The sequence below is a fragment of the Balaenoptera acutorostrata genome, chromosome 6 (genome assembly GCF_949987535.1).
Source record: "Balaenoptera acutorostrata chromosome 6, mBalAcu1.1, whole genome shotgun sequence".
Lineage (NCBI taxonomy): Eukaryota > Metazoa > Chordata > Mammalia > Artiodactyla > Balaenopteridae > Balaenoptera > Balaenoptera acutorostrata.
In genome coordinates, this window is record NC_080069.1 from 92,194,099 (window position 1) to 92,211,411 (window position 17,313).

General features: G+C 47.8%; 1 protein-coding gene across 1 annotated transcript in view; it reads left to right on the plus strand.

Moving 5' to 3' along the window:
- Positions 1-17,313, plus strand: part of GALNT12 (polypeptide N-acetylgalactosaminyltransferase 12) — a 39,380-nt gene that overhangs the window by 19,514 nt on the left and 2,553 nt on the right. The window contains exons 4-9 of the mRNA XM_057549428.1: positions 2,562-2,747; positions 5,516-5,633; positions 7,018-7,194; positions 9,280-9,411; positions 11,333-11,446; positions 16,628-16,774. Coding sequence (XP_057405411.1) covers positions 2,562-2,747; positions 5,516-5,633; positions 7,018-7,194; positions 9,280-9,411; positions 11,333-11,446; positions 16,628-16,774 — 874 coding nt within the window. The remainder of the gene's footprint in view (positions 1-2,561; positions 2,748-5,515; positions 5,634-7,017; positions 7,195-9,279; positions 9,412-11,332; positions 11,447-16,627; positions 16,775-17,313) is intronic.

A 17,313-nucleotide genomic window follows, 5' to 3' on the forward strand; every position in this document is an offset into this window, starting at 1 on the left:
AGTATAAATATGGCTGTGTCTTCAAGGATATTTCCCCTGCTGTCCCACAGTCTCTTACACTCACCCTCCCACCTGCCCCTGGGCCTACTTTTGTTCTCTTCTCTTCTCTCTTTCCCTTTCCATCCTACTGATTCTGCATCAGGAGCTGAGCTGGCAAGCCCAGAGCTCCTCTGGGTGGGAGAGGAAAGTCTGGGGGCGGTTTCTGTTTGGTCCTCTCCCTGTGGAGTGGGTGAAGGGCTGGAGGGTCAGAGTCTGTGCATTTGGCAAACTGCTTTCCCTTGGCATCCAACGCTTGGTTGTCAGGGTGTGTTTGGAAGAGCTAGGGACCCCCTCGCCTCTCTTCCTGCATGGGACCGAGCTCTGCTCTGCCACTTCCTGCTGTCCCGGTCCTTTGCTGCCTCATTCTCCCCCTCAGCCCATTGCTGGCACTTGTTCAACGAGTGAGCTTCACCCGCAGAAAGGACTCAGCGTTCCTCAGGCCAGTGATGGACTCTGAGATTACTTAGAACATAGTGACAGCTAGGTGCTCACTCTGGAACCTGGACTAGTGAGTTCGCCCTTCCCCCCTTCCCCCACTGTGCATACAGAGGGCTGCCTCTAGGCCTGTCTAAAGTCATGGTAGCGGCACTTTTCCCCTTCAGCTGATTCATTAATGCCATCTAGAATTCCACTTCACTCCGTCCCACCCTTTGGAGAGAGCGAGGCAGCATTCCCCATAATCACGTCCTTGCTCCATACCTGGAGACAAAGGGATTCTCCCCTGGTTACCCTTTAGAAATAACTGGGGAACCTTAAAAACTCCTGGACTGGGCTTCCCTGGTGGCGCAGTGGTTAAGAATCCGCCTGCCAATGCAGGGGACACGGGTTCGAGCCCTGGCCTGGGAAGATCCCACATGCCGCAGAGCGGCTGGGCCCGTGAGCCACAACTACTGAGCCTGCGCGTCTGGAGCCTGTGCTCCGCAACGAGAGAGGCCGCGACGGTGAGAGGCCCGCGCATCGCGATGAAGAGTGGCCCCCGCTTGCCACAACTGGAGAAAGCCCTCGCACAGAAACGAAGACCCAACACAGCCAAAAATCAATCAATCAATCAATCAATCAAACATACGCATCTGATTCAAGATCCTCATTAAAAAAAAAAAAAAAAAAAAAAAAAACTCCTGGACTATTTGGATCTGAATCTCTGGGGTGGATCCTGGCCTTCTGGATGTTTCAGAAGCTCCCTGAAGACTTGAGGGTGCACGAGAGTCGAGACACTGGAGCGTAGACTGTCCCAACCAGTCACAGTAACCCCTTTCCTCCAGGGGCTTTTGGAAGTGGAAGATGTTTTTGGTTGTCACATCAACTGGGTAGTGCTCCTGGCATTTTATAAGCTGCTGTTGACATCTGGGGCAGAACCATTCTTTGCTGTGTAGGGCTGGACTGCACACTGCAGGATGTTTGGCATCCCTGGTCCCTGGCTCACAAGATGCCAGGAAACACTACCCAGTAACCACTGCTACTGGGCCTGCACGTTCTCTAACCATGATTTAGAATTCTTTACTCCAGTGCAGGATCCCCCCGTTTCTCCCTTTCTTGTAAAAATTAGACTACCCATGGTTCCAACCAGCTGGGCTGCAAGTCACAAGTTTATGATTTATAGGTCTCAAATTCCAGAGAACTGCCCCCAAAATGTAACCCAGAGAAATCTCGTGTTCACACATGGTTCAGTCTCAGTTCATGTTTCCTGGTGTGCTGTCAAATGCAAAGAAACACAGTCTGGAAGCCTGCTGAAGGATGGCTGGGCTTGTAAGAATGATTGTGGAGAGAACTGCTGAAGACTACGCACAGGCTGATGCTTGCAAAAGGAAATTATCACATTTTCCACTACGTGTAACATTTAATAATAAAAAAGGTTAAAAGAAAAATATAGCAGTAGTTCCGGGTTCTCTGCCAGCCTCTTACAAACATTCCCGTAGGGAGTCCACATTAACCTATGAGTAGGTGTATTTTTCCAGTGTAACCCATGAGGCAACAGGCTCTAAGCAGTTAGGTGACAACGCTAATGTTACACAGCAAGTACGAGGCAGGATTAAAATTTATTTTCTAACTCCAAAGCAGACCCTTTGGTCTGGGCGCATCTCTGTTCATAGGGAGATAATTATTTCTTGACTTGAAGATGTTTCATTTTAATTAAATGAAGAAATCTCTTGCAGTCTTGAGAAACTGAAAATGTGCTTTCCATTTTAAAATTTAGCTTTAATTTTGACATCATGACTTTCATAGAGGGATTCAAATTTAACCAGACTATCCCTAGATGGAATCAGAATATTAAAGCTATGGGACTTTTCATATCAGGGCCAGAGTCCTAGCTCCCTGCCTCCCCCCACCGCCCAGCAGCCCCCTTTTGCTCACCTGCCAGGGCTGACTTCGCTGTAGACCCCTGGAATAAGAGAAGCAGGCCTTTCTCAGATAGGTGTTCCTCCTTCTAGTGGAAGGCTAAGGAGAATTAATTCTCAGGTTTCCTAGTTGTCCTCCTGCTGCCTGTACACAGTGGAGCAAGGGGCTGTTCTGACTGTTTTCAGGATCCATGAAAAGGAGTTGGCAGTGGTGTGCCCTGTGATCGATGTGATCGACTGGAACACCTTCGAGTACCTGGGGAACGCTGGGGAGCCCCAGATTGGCGGTTTCGACTGGAGGCTGGTGTTCACGTGGCACGTGGTTCCCGAGAGGGAGAGGATCCGCATGCGGTCCCCCATTGATGTCATCAGGTCAGGGGTTGACTTCTCTGAGCGTGCCTTCTCTGAGCATGCATCTGGCCAACTTGTCAGTGAAGGCCCTCAGGAGGGATGGTTAGCTGTTGCCTCTCCTTTCTTTTTCCAGAGTATTTGTTTACTTTTATTAAAAATCATTGCTATATATGTGGATTTTATATTGGTGTATATATATATATTTTTTTAAGTTTATTTTAAAAATTGTGGTGAAATATATATAACATAAAGTTTACCATTTTAACCATTTTTTAAATGCACAATTCACTAGCATCAGGCACATTCACAGTATTGTAGAACCATCACCTCCACATATTTCCAGAACTTTTTCATCAACCTAAATAGAAACTCTATACCTGTTAAGCAATAATTCCCTTTCCTCCCCTCCTCCAGCCCCCGGTAACTTCTACTCTACTTTCCATCTCTATGGATTTCCCTATTTTATGTACATCATATAAGTAGAATCACACAATATTTATCCTTTTGTGTCTGGCTTCTTTTCCTTAACAAAGTATTTTCAAGGTCCTTCTAGAACTTCATTCCTTTTAATGGCTGAATAATATTCCATTGTGTATGCATCCACATTTTATTTATCCATCTGTCTGTTGATGGACACTTGGGTTATTTCCACTTTTTGGTTATTGTAAATAATGCTGCTGTGAATAGCGGTACACTATTATCTGTTTGAGTGCCTGTTTGCAGTTCCCTGGGGTATATACCTAGGACTGGACTTGCTATGGTAATTCCATGGCTAATATTTTGAGGACACACTGCCAGGCTCCTTCTGAGCTGCGGGGATGAGTAGACCTGGGGGTACAGGGGCCAACTTTGGCCAGTGGGTGAGCCTGGGTCTGAGAAGAGAAGGCTCAAGCGGTGCTGGGTTGCCCTCATTCTTGAGGTGTTGAAGTCATAGTCTGGCTTCTTCCTCTCCTTCCAAGTTTAGCACCAAATGGGAGACAGATGTGGGAGTCAGGCCGGTGGAGGTCGGACTTCAGCTTTATCACTGGGGTATTGACCCAGAAGTGGTGTCGTAGATCTGCACCCATGTTTGGCAGCTGGCCTTCTGAATCCTTCCACCTGAGTCCAGACCTTGAGATGACCCAGTGCTGGCTGGAGAGGAACGACTGTGGAGATGGTGTTGAGAGACAGGGCTGGAGAGGTGAATGGGGCCAAGTCATATCCAGCCTTGAAGGCCAAGGAAAGGGGTTTGGACTTTACTGTGGGTGTTCAGAAGCCAGTGAAGGGATTTGAGCTGGAAGTGACCTTATTTAGCCTGTTGCATTCTTTAAAGTCTGTGCTGGATGCCACATGGTGAGGGGTGGGGGCCTGGAGGGGGTGGAGCTGCAGGTAGGGGCACCACTGGGAGGCGTTGCAGTCTTCCAGCTCAGAGATGATGGTGCAGGAGAAGATGGAGGGACATGGTGGACTCCAGAGACTTTGTGGTGGGAAAATTGGGAGGAATTGAATGGGAATGAGGGGAGGACTCAAGAATGACATGTAGGCTTCTGTGGGAGCCCTGAGGGGCGGCATGCTGCCCAACCCCTCATTTAGCAGGTTTGGAAACTGAGGCACCAAGTAGGAAGGATCATATCAAGGGTCACATATGCAGCCTGTGAGGCTGACACGAACTGCCCCCCCCATACACACGCACGCACGCATGCACGCACATGCTCAGGGACATTGTGGCCAGCTATCCTTCCCCTCCCGTAATATCCTTGGGCCTCAGTTTTCTCACTTGTGAAATAGGTATGAACATATCCACCCTACCTATTTCCTAGCCTTTAGGATGAACACACATGAAAATGCTTTGTAGCCTAGAACCTTCTCTTCCATAGTCTTGCTGTCCTGTTCTCATTGGCCCAGAGCTTGGAGTGCAGGAAAAGCCAATACTTTGTCAAGGCCCGGAAGCACTACTGGAGGATCTTAAAATTTTGAACTGTTAGGCTCTTCATGTTATATATTTCCTCATTTTTAAATTTATTCCTCTGCACCTCTGTGGTGTGTTGACCCTGTAGCTTTCTGCGGGGGTAGGATGGAAGCCTTGGGCCATTTCTGAAACCAGTGCCGTCTCCTAGATGAACCCGGCAGGGAGAAAACAGGGCTGGCCGAGGCAGCAGGCCAGAGCTGGCCTTGTGGGTCCTGGAGGGGAGGCCATTCCTGCAGGAGAGGCTCAAGCCCTTGGGGAGCTTTAAGATGCCAGAGTGGCCTCTACTGGCCCCTAAGGGACATCTGTGAGGGCTGCACTGTGACTGCATGAGCAAGGCCACTGCACCCTTACTCCTGCCACCCTCTGAGAACCTGGTCTCTCTCTGCTCATCTCTCCTTGCTCTCTGTGCTCCTAGAAGTACAAGGGTTTCTCTCACCCTTAGGCCTTTGCTCATGCTCCTGTCTTCTCGGAGGACCATTCCATTCCTCTTCTTGGCTCACTCCCCTTTGTGCTGCAGACCGTGCCTCCTCTGAGAAACTTAGCCCTACCCGCCCCCCTCCGCATCTCATGGCTGCTTCTGCGTTCCCGCTGGGCCCTAGGTTGGCCTTAGTCATCCCACACCTTGCTCTGTGCTTGCCTGGTGAGATGTCTGCGAGCTTCCCCAGGGCAGGGGCTATGGGGCACGTCTGTGCCTCCAGCCCAGTTCAGCACCAGGCACAGAGCGTGAACTCAGGGTATGCTTATGTGGATGAATGGACTCCAGGCTTGTGGTGAGAAGGGATTCAACTAACTGTGATGGTTTCCTGCTGCTTACCTTGAATTATGATTCACACGCTTCTAGGTCTCCAACCATGGCTGGTGGGCTGTTTTCCGTGAGTAAGAAATATTTTGAATACCTGGGGTCTTATGATACAGGAATGGAAGTTTGGGGCGGAGAAAACCTCGAATTCTCCTTTAGAGTAAGTATTCCAGTCTTCTGTTTGGACTCATTCTTAACCTGTTCTCTTTCTCTCTGGGAAGGATGTATTTGCTAGGAGAGCCTGGTGGACTTTTCCTCCATATTGGCAGTTTATCCAACGATCCTCAAAGATGACAGTGGCACACATATCCTGTAATCACGCCTGTCTTCTTGTGTAAACTTTTAAAAAAATACACTTTTAATAGATTTGGGGCTGGAAAGGGTCTTGCAAGTCTCACCTAGTTCTTTCCTCTCACTCCACAAAGGGGAGGGACAGAGGCCGGAGGCGGGTAGTGACTGGCTGAAGGTCACTCAAAGAGTGCATGGCAGAGACTGGACCAAAACACAGGTCCCTGCCTCCTGATCCCATGTTTTGGAGCCTTGATTTGCTTGACTGCTTGATAAAGTAGCCTCTTTATTTGGCACAGTGACTTTCAAACTTTGACCCATAGAAGAATTGTTAGGGAAACTTGTTAAAAATGCAGATTAACAGGCGTGGTCTCTGGAAAGTCAGATTTGATAGATTTACGGTAGGGACTGGGAATCTGCCTTTTGTAATGAGCCCATCTATTGATTCTGCTGTATGTGATCCACAGATGCCCCTTTGGGAAATCCCAAGCATTTGGGTGGATTTTCTAGTTAACTGAATCTTGCATTTTAAGTATCAAAACCTTATGTCGATGTTCGTGCTTTTAAATGGAAAATTTAAAACTTTACAAATATTTTATATGGTTTCCTGCTTTAAAAGAGTTAATAAACAAGGCTTTGACTCTCCACTGAGGACTCACCCCCACCCCCCCCCCCATTATAAGCACCAGATGCTATCCTTGGTCATACATCCAGGGGACAATGGGGTATACACAGCCGTTTGCCCCAGCATGAAAAGGCTCCAGATGACTCCACCTGCTGAGTTTTGGGGTGTGCTTTTAATGGTCTTTCTACCTCTTCCCCAGGTGTCAGGCTGCTCTGTCTGCCTCTAGAAGCTCTTCCTGTCCCCCTTCCAAACCTCTCTTCTTACTTGCTGCTTTCCTATCTTCTGTGGCTAGGAGACCAGGTAATCAGCCTGTGCTTTACATAATAAGTAAGTTCCCAGCGAGGTCCACTGTGGGTGCTCCTAGGAGTCAAGCGCATGAGCCTTAGTGCATGGACTTTGGGGTCTGGATTCCGATGGCTTAGTTGTCTTTGGGGCTGCTTTCTTGCTCTTTGACTGCATCCTGTGTCCTGAGTATGCTGGGGGAGTGGCCCCCTGCCCCATGGAGGGTGAGGCCTTGGCAGTGTTCACCATGACCTCCGTGTGTCCAGCCTCCTTGCTCTGGGCGTTGTGGACCTGCAGCTGACTTCCCACTCACTCCCCACCCCACACCTCCTCCCCGCTCTGTGTACAGATCTGGCAGTGCGGGGGGACCCTGGAGACACACCCGTGTTCGCACGTTGGCCACGTTTTCCCCAGGCAAGCTCCCTACTCCCGCAACAAGGCTCTGGCCAACAGTGTCCGCGCAGCTGAAGTGTGGATGGATGAATTTAAAGAGCTCTACTACCATCGCAACCCCCAGGCCCGCTTGGTGAGTTCCCCGGCCTACCCACGCTCCATCTGGCTGCATCCGAACAATAGCAGCTAATTCTGTCCTCCTACCATAGTAGATCTAGTTCCAGAAATAGAGAGGAAATTGGGTGCTCATGACACTTGTATGGGAAAACTTTATTCCTTCACTTACAATAACAACAGACAGTTGATTCTCACTATTCGCAGTAGTTAATGCTCCATACAGTCACTGCAGTCACTGAATTTGGAACCAACTACTGAGCCATTGCTCGTGGGGGAAGTACAGGGTTAGATTCCTGCAAACCTCTCGCAGGTGGACTTTTTTGTCGATCGATCAATGCATAACTTGGTTTTATGTGTGTTTCTGTTTAAATAATTTATTTAATATACACTGTTGATTGGCTACATTGAACTCACGCCCAAGTGAAGCTCATACAATGCACCTATTTTCTCCCTCCAGCACATCATAGCCTTCTTGCACTAGGAACACTGGACAGCACTTCAGCGCTACGCTTGGGGGCCATTTAAAACAGTGAAATCACCAACACAGTGCAGAACAATCTGAAAACTGTGCCACTAAATAGACCATGAACAGGACACTTGCTTTCAGGACAAGAGCTGAGACGTGACCTCAGCTGGGAACGTGCACATTGGGTGACTGTCATGTTTGAGAATGACTGAAAGCGTGAAGACACCACAAGTGTTGATTTTGGGGTTACAAATAAATTTTAGCAAAGAGCCCCACTGCCTCTGACAGGCCACCTCTGCACACCCCAGGACAGGGGTCCCACTTACCTGTGTTCACATAACTAAGGGGCCACGTGGCAAGACAAGAAGGTCTGCCCCAAGACCTCTTTCCTGGCCACTTGATGAAACTCTCTTCTTGTGAATCCTTATAGCAGCCCTTCAGGGTAGCTCTGAAATTTTCATTTTATAGGTGAGAACACTGAAGCTCAGAGAGAGAGTGATTTAAGGAACTTGCCCAAAGCCTCGTAGCTGATGCGGGTAGAACTGGGTCCACCCCAGTGGATCTCTTTCTGCTCTGCGGAACTCTCGGGACCCTCACCCTGACCTCCCCTTTGGTCTCTCTCTGCCTCTGGGCTCCAGGGTCATTGTTTCCTCTCTCTTGCCCAGGGCTGCAGGGTAGAAACATCTGCTTTTCCCTGTCACCCAGTCTGAAACCCACAGATCCCTCTTCCTGATGGTTCCCAAAGAATAATATGTTAGAAAGAGGGGCACTGCATGCACCTTTTGTCTGAATGACCAGTGGCCATGTGTTGAAATGGATATTTGGTTGAAGATGAGGGCATGGTGACTCTCATCAAAGAATGAACTTCTGGGAAATAAGGAGAAATTTGAAATTTTATTCAAATGTTTTTCCTTATCATTACCATTTTGTTAAATGTTTAACTTGTCAAATTTTAATAGTTGAACGTCATAATGCAAGGACAGTCATATCTTTGCACTCAGCATTGCTCTTGTGGTTGCACATTTGCTGTGCTAAATAGATGCTTACTTTATTTAATTATTCAGAAGTTCTTAATCATTGGTTTTGTCCATAAAACTAAACTTCTACAAGTATTTATTATTGCAGCATTTTGCTCTTACTATCCGAAGAATATATTTAGACTTCAATAGGTGGGGCATATAAGGTTTTCATTCATAATTACCTCTAGAATACTTACCTATGTTTGGAAGTGAGTGTTCAGGTATCAGTGGTGAATCAGAACATTATAGCATACATGTGCTACTGACTTGTTCCTGGTCTGTGATCACACGCTCATGGATGACACATGGGGCCAGGGATGCTGGTGCAGCCCCAGAATTCAGCTCCCTGTCCCATCTGCAGGTGCTTTGTGTTCTTCCTTCCTGTACCTGGCCACACCTCCCTGCAGTGAGAGCACCTGGGGGTGTCATTGTTTGTGCAGCAGTCTCTCCTACTAAGGTGCTGCAACTATGTCTGAGGCCGTTCCTTATCCTCTGTGCCCCGTGCAGGCTACGCACACAATAGGTGCTCAATAAAAGCTTACTGAGTGAGTGAGAGAGGGGCTTTGATAGGAAGCACCGTGGCCTGCAGGGGCTCACCGTTTTGTCATTTTCTCAGGAACCCTTTGGGGATGTGACAGAGAGGAGGCAGCTCCGTGCAAAGCTCCAGTGTAAGGACTTCAAGTGGTTCTTGAATACCGTGTATCCAGAACTGCACGTGCCTGAGGACAGGCCTGGCTTCTTCGGGATGGTGAGCGAGGTGGGCCCATGCTGGGGAGGGTGCTCCTGGCCTCCAGGTCTGATTGACGAACCCTGTGAAAGAAAGACCCCTTCATGGCGACAGCTGGCCTCTCCCACACCCCGCCCCCCTTTTCATCCACTGTCCTTCCTTCTCTCCTTGAGTCTCTGGGCCTCAAGTCCAGAATGTCAGCACTGGAAGCATCTCAGAATTGGTGAGTACAGCCTCCTAGTTTACAGATGGAAACTGAGGCTTGGGAACTTGGTGTTCCCAAGTCCTATTTTTTTATACTAACTCCTATCACATGACTTCAAGTCTCAATAACTGGACCAGTTACTAATTCCCAACTCAGGGATCCACAAAAGCATTAGTAGGGAAGGAGAGTCACTTGTGTTATTTCAAAAAACCTAAAAGAAATGTTGTTGGGATGAGGTCAACTAAAATGTCCAGCACCTTTGGCTTTTGCTTGAAACTCCACCAACTTAGGGAGGCCTCCTCTTCTGTGTTGTGTTCATCAGAAGAGCTGTGTTCCGTTCTGGAAGTCTTGATAAATACAGAGCAGGGTATTGGTGTGTTCATTTCAGTTAGCATTATGAAAATGTTCAAACATACAGAAATGCAGAGAGAGTGGTGTAATGAACCCTGTCCCTGAGATTCTACAATTACCAAGATTTTGCCTCTCTTGCTTTCCCTCTTCTCTGCTCCACCCTCCCACTGACAGTGTGATACTGAATGAGGTTTAAGATTTCTTGCAGCTCTATTTATTTATAAAATATATTTCACTGAGGAGGTGTAGTCAAACATACTATGCTCTAAAGTCATTCAAAATCATCCTCTATGTCTATCACCAACTTGATATAGTTAGCTTAATCAATCTGTTTTAATCTTTAGGGGTTTCTCCTTTATTTTCTTCTTTTTTAGTTTTTTTTGTAGTTTATTTGGTAGACCACATCTTTTGAACGTAGAGAGCTGATTTGAGGTTGAGGTTCTTTGGTGGTCAAGAGTGGGGACAACTTGGCTTAATGACATTTGAGTTCTTCTAAATATAAGATGCTCTGATTATTCACATCTCCTGTTCCCAGGTTCCTTCACAAGCAAAGGGACATCAAGAACATGCTGGTCTGTGTTTTATGAGCTAGTGGATTGTGGATTCTTCTTTCTATATGGCTAAGCCTTATCCTCAGGACCAGGCTAGTCAAAGGTGGACAAGGGCCAGGGCAAGAGTGGGGTTCAGAAGGAGGTTCTTTAAACTCTCCAGAAAGGGATTTGCAAGATGTTTGGGTCTTTCTCTGGAAGCTCCTGGAAGGGAGGAGGGAGCATGGAACATCCCATGGTTTTTTGCTCTACGAATGATTAAAGGGATTTAGATCCCAAAGTACCTTAGAGATGACATTAGATTAGGCAATGTTGAGTGATGGAGAGAGTACTGGACTTGGAGTCTGAGGTCCTGGATTCAAGACTCAGGTATCTCCGCTTACCTGTTGTGTGACTTTGTGTGTGAATCATTGGCTCTGTATTATGCTGTTCCTGTAATCTACAATGATGGACTTCTGATCTGTGGAATGCCGAGTCTCTCAATTGGGGTGTCCTTTGCAGATGCGCAGTAGCAGGAGCTCCTTGGTACATACGCAAGGTGACAATCCAGCTGTGTTTGGCCTAGTGCAGCAATAAGGCTGTACTAATGAGACATGAGGTGGTATGAGCTCTCAGGCCATAAAGAGTTCATCTCTCTGCTCCTCAGGTGTATCCTCTTAAAATGGAGGTTATGATTCCTGCCTGTGGTATAGAATGGGAAAACACTTTTAAAACTAGAAATGGCAGGGGCTCTTAGCAATGAGTCCAGTTCTTGAGGCAGCCACTCCTCTTACTCCATTCACCCGCCCTCACAGCCTTAGGTGGAATCTGGACTAAAACGCCTTTATGTTTTGTTTAGCTCCAGAACAAAGGACTAAACGATTACTGCTTTGACTATAACCCTCCCAATGAACACCAGATCACAGGACATCAGGTCATTCTGTACCACTGTCATGGGATGGGTCAGAACCAGGTAGGTGCTGCTTCTTTAATAGATTGACATTCTCAAGCTCTGGGACAATGGACAGTGGGATGCTCAGTGCTCAAGGGATCATTGGTGTGGGCCTTCAAAGAGGGAGATGAGGGGAAATCTGTGTGTTTTTAAATCATTAAATATGCGACTTTTTTTTATTATAAAGGTAATATATACTCATCACAGAACATTTGGGAAATATAAAAAGTAGAAGCAAGTAGTAAATGACAGGACCCAGAGCGACCACCATTATAATTAAGATATATTTACTTCCCATGTCTTTTTTTTTTAAATTAATTAATTTATTTTTGGCTGCTCTGGGTGTTCGTTGCTGTGCGCGGGCTTTCTCTAGTTGCGGTGAGCGGGAGCTACTCTGCATTGTGGTGTGTAGGCTTCTCATTGCGGTGGCTTCTCTTGTTCGGAGCATGGGCTCTAGGCGCATGGGCTCAGTAGTTGTGGCACGTGGGCTCAGTAGTTGTGGCTCACGGGCTCTAGAGCGCAGGCTCAGTAGTTGTGGCACACGGGCTTAGTTGCTCCACGGAATGTGGGATCTTCCTGGACCAGGGCTCGAACCCATGTCCCCTGCATTGGCAGGTGGATTCTTAACCTCTGTAACACCAGGGAAGTCCCCCCATGTCTTTTAATGCATGACCTTGGTATTATGTATTTTAAATAGTTGTTATAATGTCTACATGTTTTATAGTCTCTTATTTCCATTACTTAATCATACTTTACTTGTGTTGTTAGACACCCTTTGAGGATATCATTCCTAACGGCCCCTTGATATTCTTTTGTGTGGCTATATTAATTACTGTTGAGGTAACTGATTCCCTCCCTCTCTGTTTTTGTGACTATAAATAACCCTGCCACTGACATCTTTGGTCAGAAAAAAATAAGAGGGAAAAAACACCAACAGATCTGCATTTCAGATGACTTACTCAATTAATTCTTTTTTTCTTTACATCTTTATTGGAGTATAATTGCTTTACAATGGTGTGTTAATTGCTGCTTTACAACAAAGTGAATCAGCTATACATATACATATATCCCCATATCTCCTCCCTCTTGCGTCTCCCTCCCACCCTCCCTATCCCACCCCTCTAGGTGGTCACAAAGCACTGAGCTGATCTCCCTGTGTTATGTGGCTGCTTCCCACTAGCTATCTGTTTTACAGTTGGTAGTGTATATATGTCCATGCCACTCTCTCACTTCGTCCCAGCTTACCCTCCCCCCTCCCCATGTCCTCAAGTCCACTCTCTACATCTGTGTCTTTATTTCTGTCCTGCCCCTAGGTTCTTCTGAACCATTTTTTTTTTCATATATATGTGTTAGCATACAGTATTTGTTTCTTGTATTTTCTCCATTCTGTTTCCACGATTTTGGATCATCTTTACTATCATTACTCTGAATTATTTTTCAGGTAGAAAAACTTTCTTCTTGAAAGTTTTTTCAGGAAAGTAGACTGCCTGTTGCCTCTTCATTTGTTAGGTCTGGTGGGTTTTTACCTTGCTCCTTCATCTGCTGTGTGTTTCTCTGTCTTCTCATTTTGCTTAACTTACTGTGTTTGGGGTCTCCTTTTCGCAGGCTGCAGGTCCGTAGTTCCCGTTGTTTTTGGTGTCTGCCCCCAGTGGCTAATGTTGGTTCAGTGGCTTGTGTAGGCTTCCTGGTGGAGGGGACTGGTGCCTGTGTTCTGTAGGATGAGGCTGGATCTTGTCTTTCTGGTGGGCAGGACCGCATCCGGTAGTGTGTTTTGGGGTGTCTGTGACCTAATTATGATTTTAGGCAGCCTGTCTGCTAATGGGTGGGGTTGTGTTCCTGTCTTGCTAGTTGTTTGGCATGGGGTGTCCAGCACTGTAGCTTGCTGGTCGTTGAGTGGAGCTGGGTCTTAGCATTGAGATGGAGATCTCTGGCAGAGCTTTCGCTGTTTGATATTATGTGGAGCTGGGAGATCTCTGGTGGACCAATGTCCTGAACTTGGCTCTCCCACCTCAGAGGCCAGGCCTGACACCTGGCCGGAGCCCCAAGACCCTGTCAGCCACACGGCTCAGAAGAAAAGGGAGAAAAAAAGAAAGAAAGAAAGAAAAAAATAAAATAAGATAAAATAAGTTATTAAAATAAAAAATAAAAAAAATTATAAAAAATTAAAGAGTAATTTAAAAAAAGAAAGAAAGAAGAGAGCAACCAAACCAAAAAACAAATCCACCAATGATAACAAGCGCTAAAAACTCTACAAAAAAAAACCAAGAAACAAAAAACGGACAGACAGGCCCGCGCACCGCGATGAAGAGCGGTCCCCGCACCGCGATGAAGAGTGGCCCCCACTTGCCGCAACTAGAGAAAGCCCTCGCAAGAACCGAAGACCCAGCACAGCCAAAAATAAATAAATAAATAAATAAATAAATAAAATTAAAAAAAAAAAAAAACGGACAGACAGAACCTTAGGACAAATGGTAAAAGCAAAGCTATATAGACAATATCACACAAAGAAGCATACACATATACACTGACAAAAAGAGAAAAAGGAAAAAATATATATATATCTATATATTAAAAAAAAAAAAGGAAGAGAGCAACCAAATCAATAAACAAATCTACCAATGATACTAAACTCTAAATACTAAACTAAGGTAAACATAAAACCAGAAACAAATTAGATGCAGAAAGCAAACCCCAAGTCTACAGTTGCTCCCAAAGTCCACCCCCCTCAATTTTGGGATGATTTCGTGTGTATTCAGGTATTCCAGAGATGCAGGGTACATCAAGTTGATTGTGGAGACTTAATCCGCTGCTCCTGAGGCTGCTGGGAGAGATTTCCCTTTCTCTTCTTTGTTTGCACAGCTCCTGGGGTTCAGCTTTGGATTTGGCCCTGCCTCTGTGTGTAGGTCACCTGAGGGCATCTGTTCTTCGCTCAGACAGGACAGGGTTAAAGGAGCAGCTGATTAGGGGGCTCTGGCTCACTCAGGCCGGGGGGAGGGAGGGGTACGGATGCGGGGCGAGCCTGCGGCAACAGAGGCCAGAATGACATTGCAACAGCCTGACGTGCGCCATGTGTTCTCCCAGGGAAGTTGTCCCTGGATCACGGGACCCCGGCAGTGGCAGGCTGCACAGGCTCCCGGGAGGGGCGGTGTGGAGAGTGACCTGTGCTTGCACACAGGCTTCTTGGTGGCTGCAGCAGCAGCCTTAGTGTTTTATGCCCGTCTCTGGGGTTTGCGCTGATAGCCACGGCTCGCGCCCATCTCTGGAGCTCGTTTAGGTGGTGCTCTGAATCCCCTCTCCTCGCACACCCCGAAACAATGGTCTCTTGCCTCTTAGGCAGTTCCAGACATTTTCCTGGACTCCCTACTGGCTAGCTGTGGCGCACTAGCCCCCTTCAGGCTGTGTTCAGGCAGCCAACCCCAGTCCTCTCCCTGGGATCCGACCTCTGAAGCCCGAGCCTCAGCTCCCAGCCCCCGCCCGTCCCGGCGGGTGAGCAGACAAGCCTCTCGGGCTGGTGAGTGCTGGTCGGCACCGATCCTCTGTGCGGGATTCTCTCCACTTTGCCCTCCGCACCCCTCTTGCTGCGCTCTCCTCCGTGGCTCCGAAGCTTCTCCCCCACCCCACCCCTGTCTCCGCCAGTAAAGGGTCTTCCTAGTGCATGGAAACTTCTCCTTCACAGCTCCCTCCCAGAAGTGCAGGCCCCGTCCCTATTCTTTTGTCTCTGTTTTTTCTTTTTTCTTTTGCCCTACCCAGGTGCGTGGGGAGTTTCTTGCCTTTTGGGAGGTCTGAGGTCTTCTGCCAGCATTTAGTAGGTGTTCTGTAGGAGTTGTTCCACATGTAGATGTATTTCTGATGTATTTGTGGGGAGGAAGGTGATCGCCACGTCTTACTCCTCCGCCATCTTGAAGGTCTCTCCAGAATTAATTCTTAAATGAAATTATAGGATTTGATGTGTAGTGCCACATTGCAAAGCGGTTTTTAGGGCAGTTTCATCAGTCAGGGCCCAGGTAGATCTGTCTGGGTTAAGTGCTGAACTGCAAGCTGGGCAGGGGAGCAAGACCTGGAAGTTCTGAGGACCATAACAGGACCCTGGCCCGGGAAGCAGGCAAACCCGCCAGGGCGGGCCCAGCGGAGGATGCAGGAGAGAGCGAAGCATTGGTTCTGGACCTTCAAAGCCTTGCTGTCCTAAGTAAGGTGTCAGACACTGGAGACAAGGGGTTCAAGTTTTCCTCCAAACTGGAGTCACCCCAATTCCGTTTGAATATTATGCCGTATTATGGTCAACAGTAAGCTTTCATAATTCGGACCCCTACAACCTTAAAATTTTCAGGTTCTTCCACCCCCTTTAGAATAGCACTCCTCAAAGGTGTCCCCACCTGGTACCATCAGCATCACCTGAGAGCTTAGAAATGCAGATTCTCAGACCCATCCCATCCCTCCCCAACCCATCTCTTGTCTTGACCAGCTTTCAGGGAGATTTGTTTGAGAAGCAGTGCTCCATATGCCTTAAGAACAGTCACCTGTGTCAGAATCTCCTGGAAGCAAGGGGATGGATCAGTGTGGATGGGTGGCTGCGTGTCTTGTTAGAAGTGTAAAAGTGCAGCTTCCTAGGCCCCATCTCAGACAGAAGGAATCCTCATTCCCTCTTTGGGGGTGGGGCCTGGAATCAGCATTTTTCCTAGGCACACTAGGGTAGGAAAACCATTGCTCTGAAGAACAAGTCCTCCTGTTAGCAGTCCTGTTGCCTGCTTGTGCACGGAACTTTATAGTCTCCAAGGCATGGTTGCCTCCATTATATTTCGGGGGAAGAAGGAGGAAAGGAATGAAGAAAAGGAGAGGAAGTGGCTGATCAAGGTCACAGAGAGCCCCTGAGTGCTGGGACCGGTCCATCTTCTTTCCTGCCGTTCTGCAACAGCCCGGGGATAGGCACAGCGGGTGTGGGGTGACCCAGGAACCAGCCCCGCCCTCACAATCTAGCAAACGAGAAGGGCATGGGAAAGGACCCCTCCATTCATGTTTGCTAAGCACCCCTCCAGAGGTGCACGTGGTGCTCCGGGGACACAGGCTGGTGTTGGTGGGTGAGGGGAGAAAGCTGGATCCCAGCACCCATGCCCTGGTGACCCCAGGTTCTCATCCCTCTTTCTAAAGACTTCCCTCTTTGCACATCAGAGGGTAACTGGCACATGTTGGCCGCCCTGTTTCTAGTTTTTCGAGTACACGTCCCAGAATGAAATACGCTATAACACCCACCAGCCGGAAGGCTGCGTGGCGGTGGAGGCCGGAACGGATGTTCTCATCATGCATCTTTGCGAGGGAGCCACCCCAGAGGATCAGAAGTTCATCTTGCAGGAGGTAAGGGAGCTGTCTCACACCTTCCTTGCTGTCACTCCTGGTCCCATGGGCTGCAGAGGGGAGTCTGGAAGTAAAGCGAGTCCCTAGCAAGTCTCAGGGATGTGGCCCCTACAGGAGACCAGGAACTTCACAGTGACCCCAAGGGGTCCCATGGCATCCAGCACCGATAGCACTTTCCTTCTTTCCTCACTGTCCACTCCCTTTCAGTCTTCCTGACCTCCTTACACTTGGAGCTGCGACTGGCTGGAATGGGAAGAGGCGCTGTCCCCGATGCGTTCAGAGATCATGTGGGGTTCAAACGAGAGAAACAAATTGCCAAGTGTAAGGACATGAGGTTAGATCCAAGTAGAAGCCACTCCCGTTGTCTAAGTCTCATTTTTCCCAGCTCTGAAGTGGGGACAATAATCACACCCTTGTCTGCCATAGTGAGGAGTAGATGTATGGCCAGAAAGAGTCTTTGGAAGCTGTAAAGCTCTATAGACATTAATTGTTACTTGTATAATAACCAAGAAAACCTCTCTGATGGAGTTGGTTCTCTA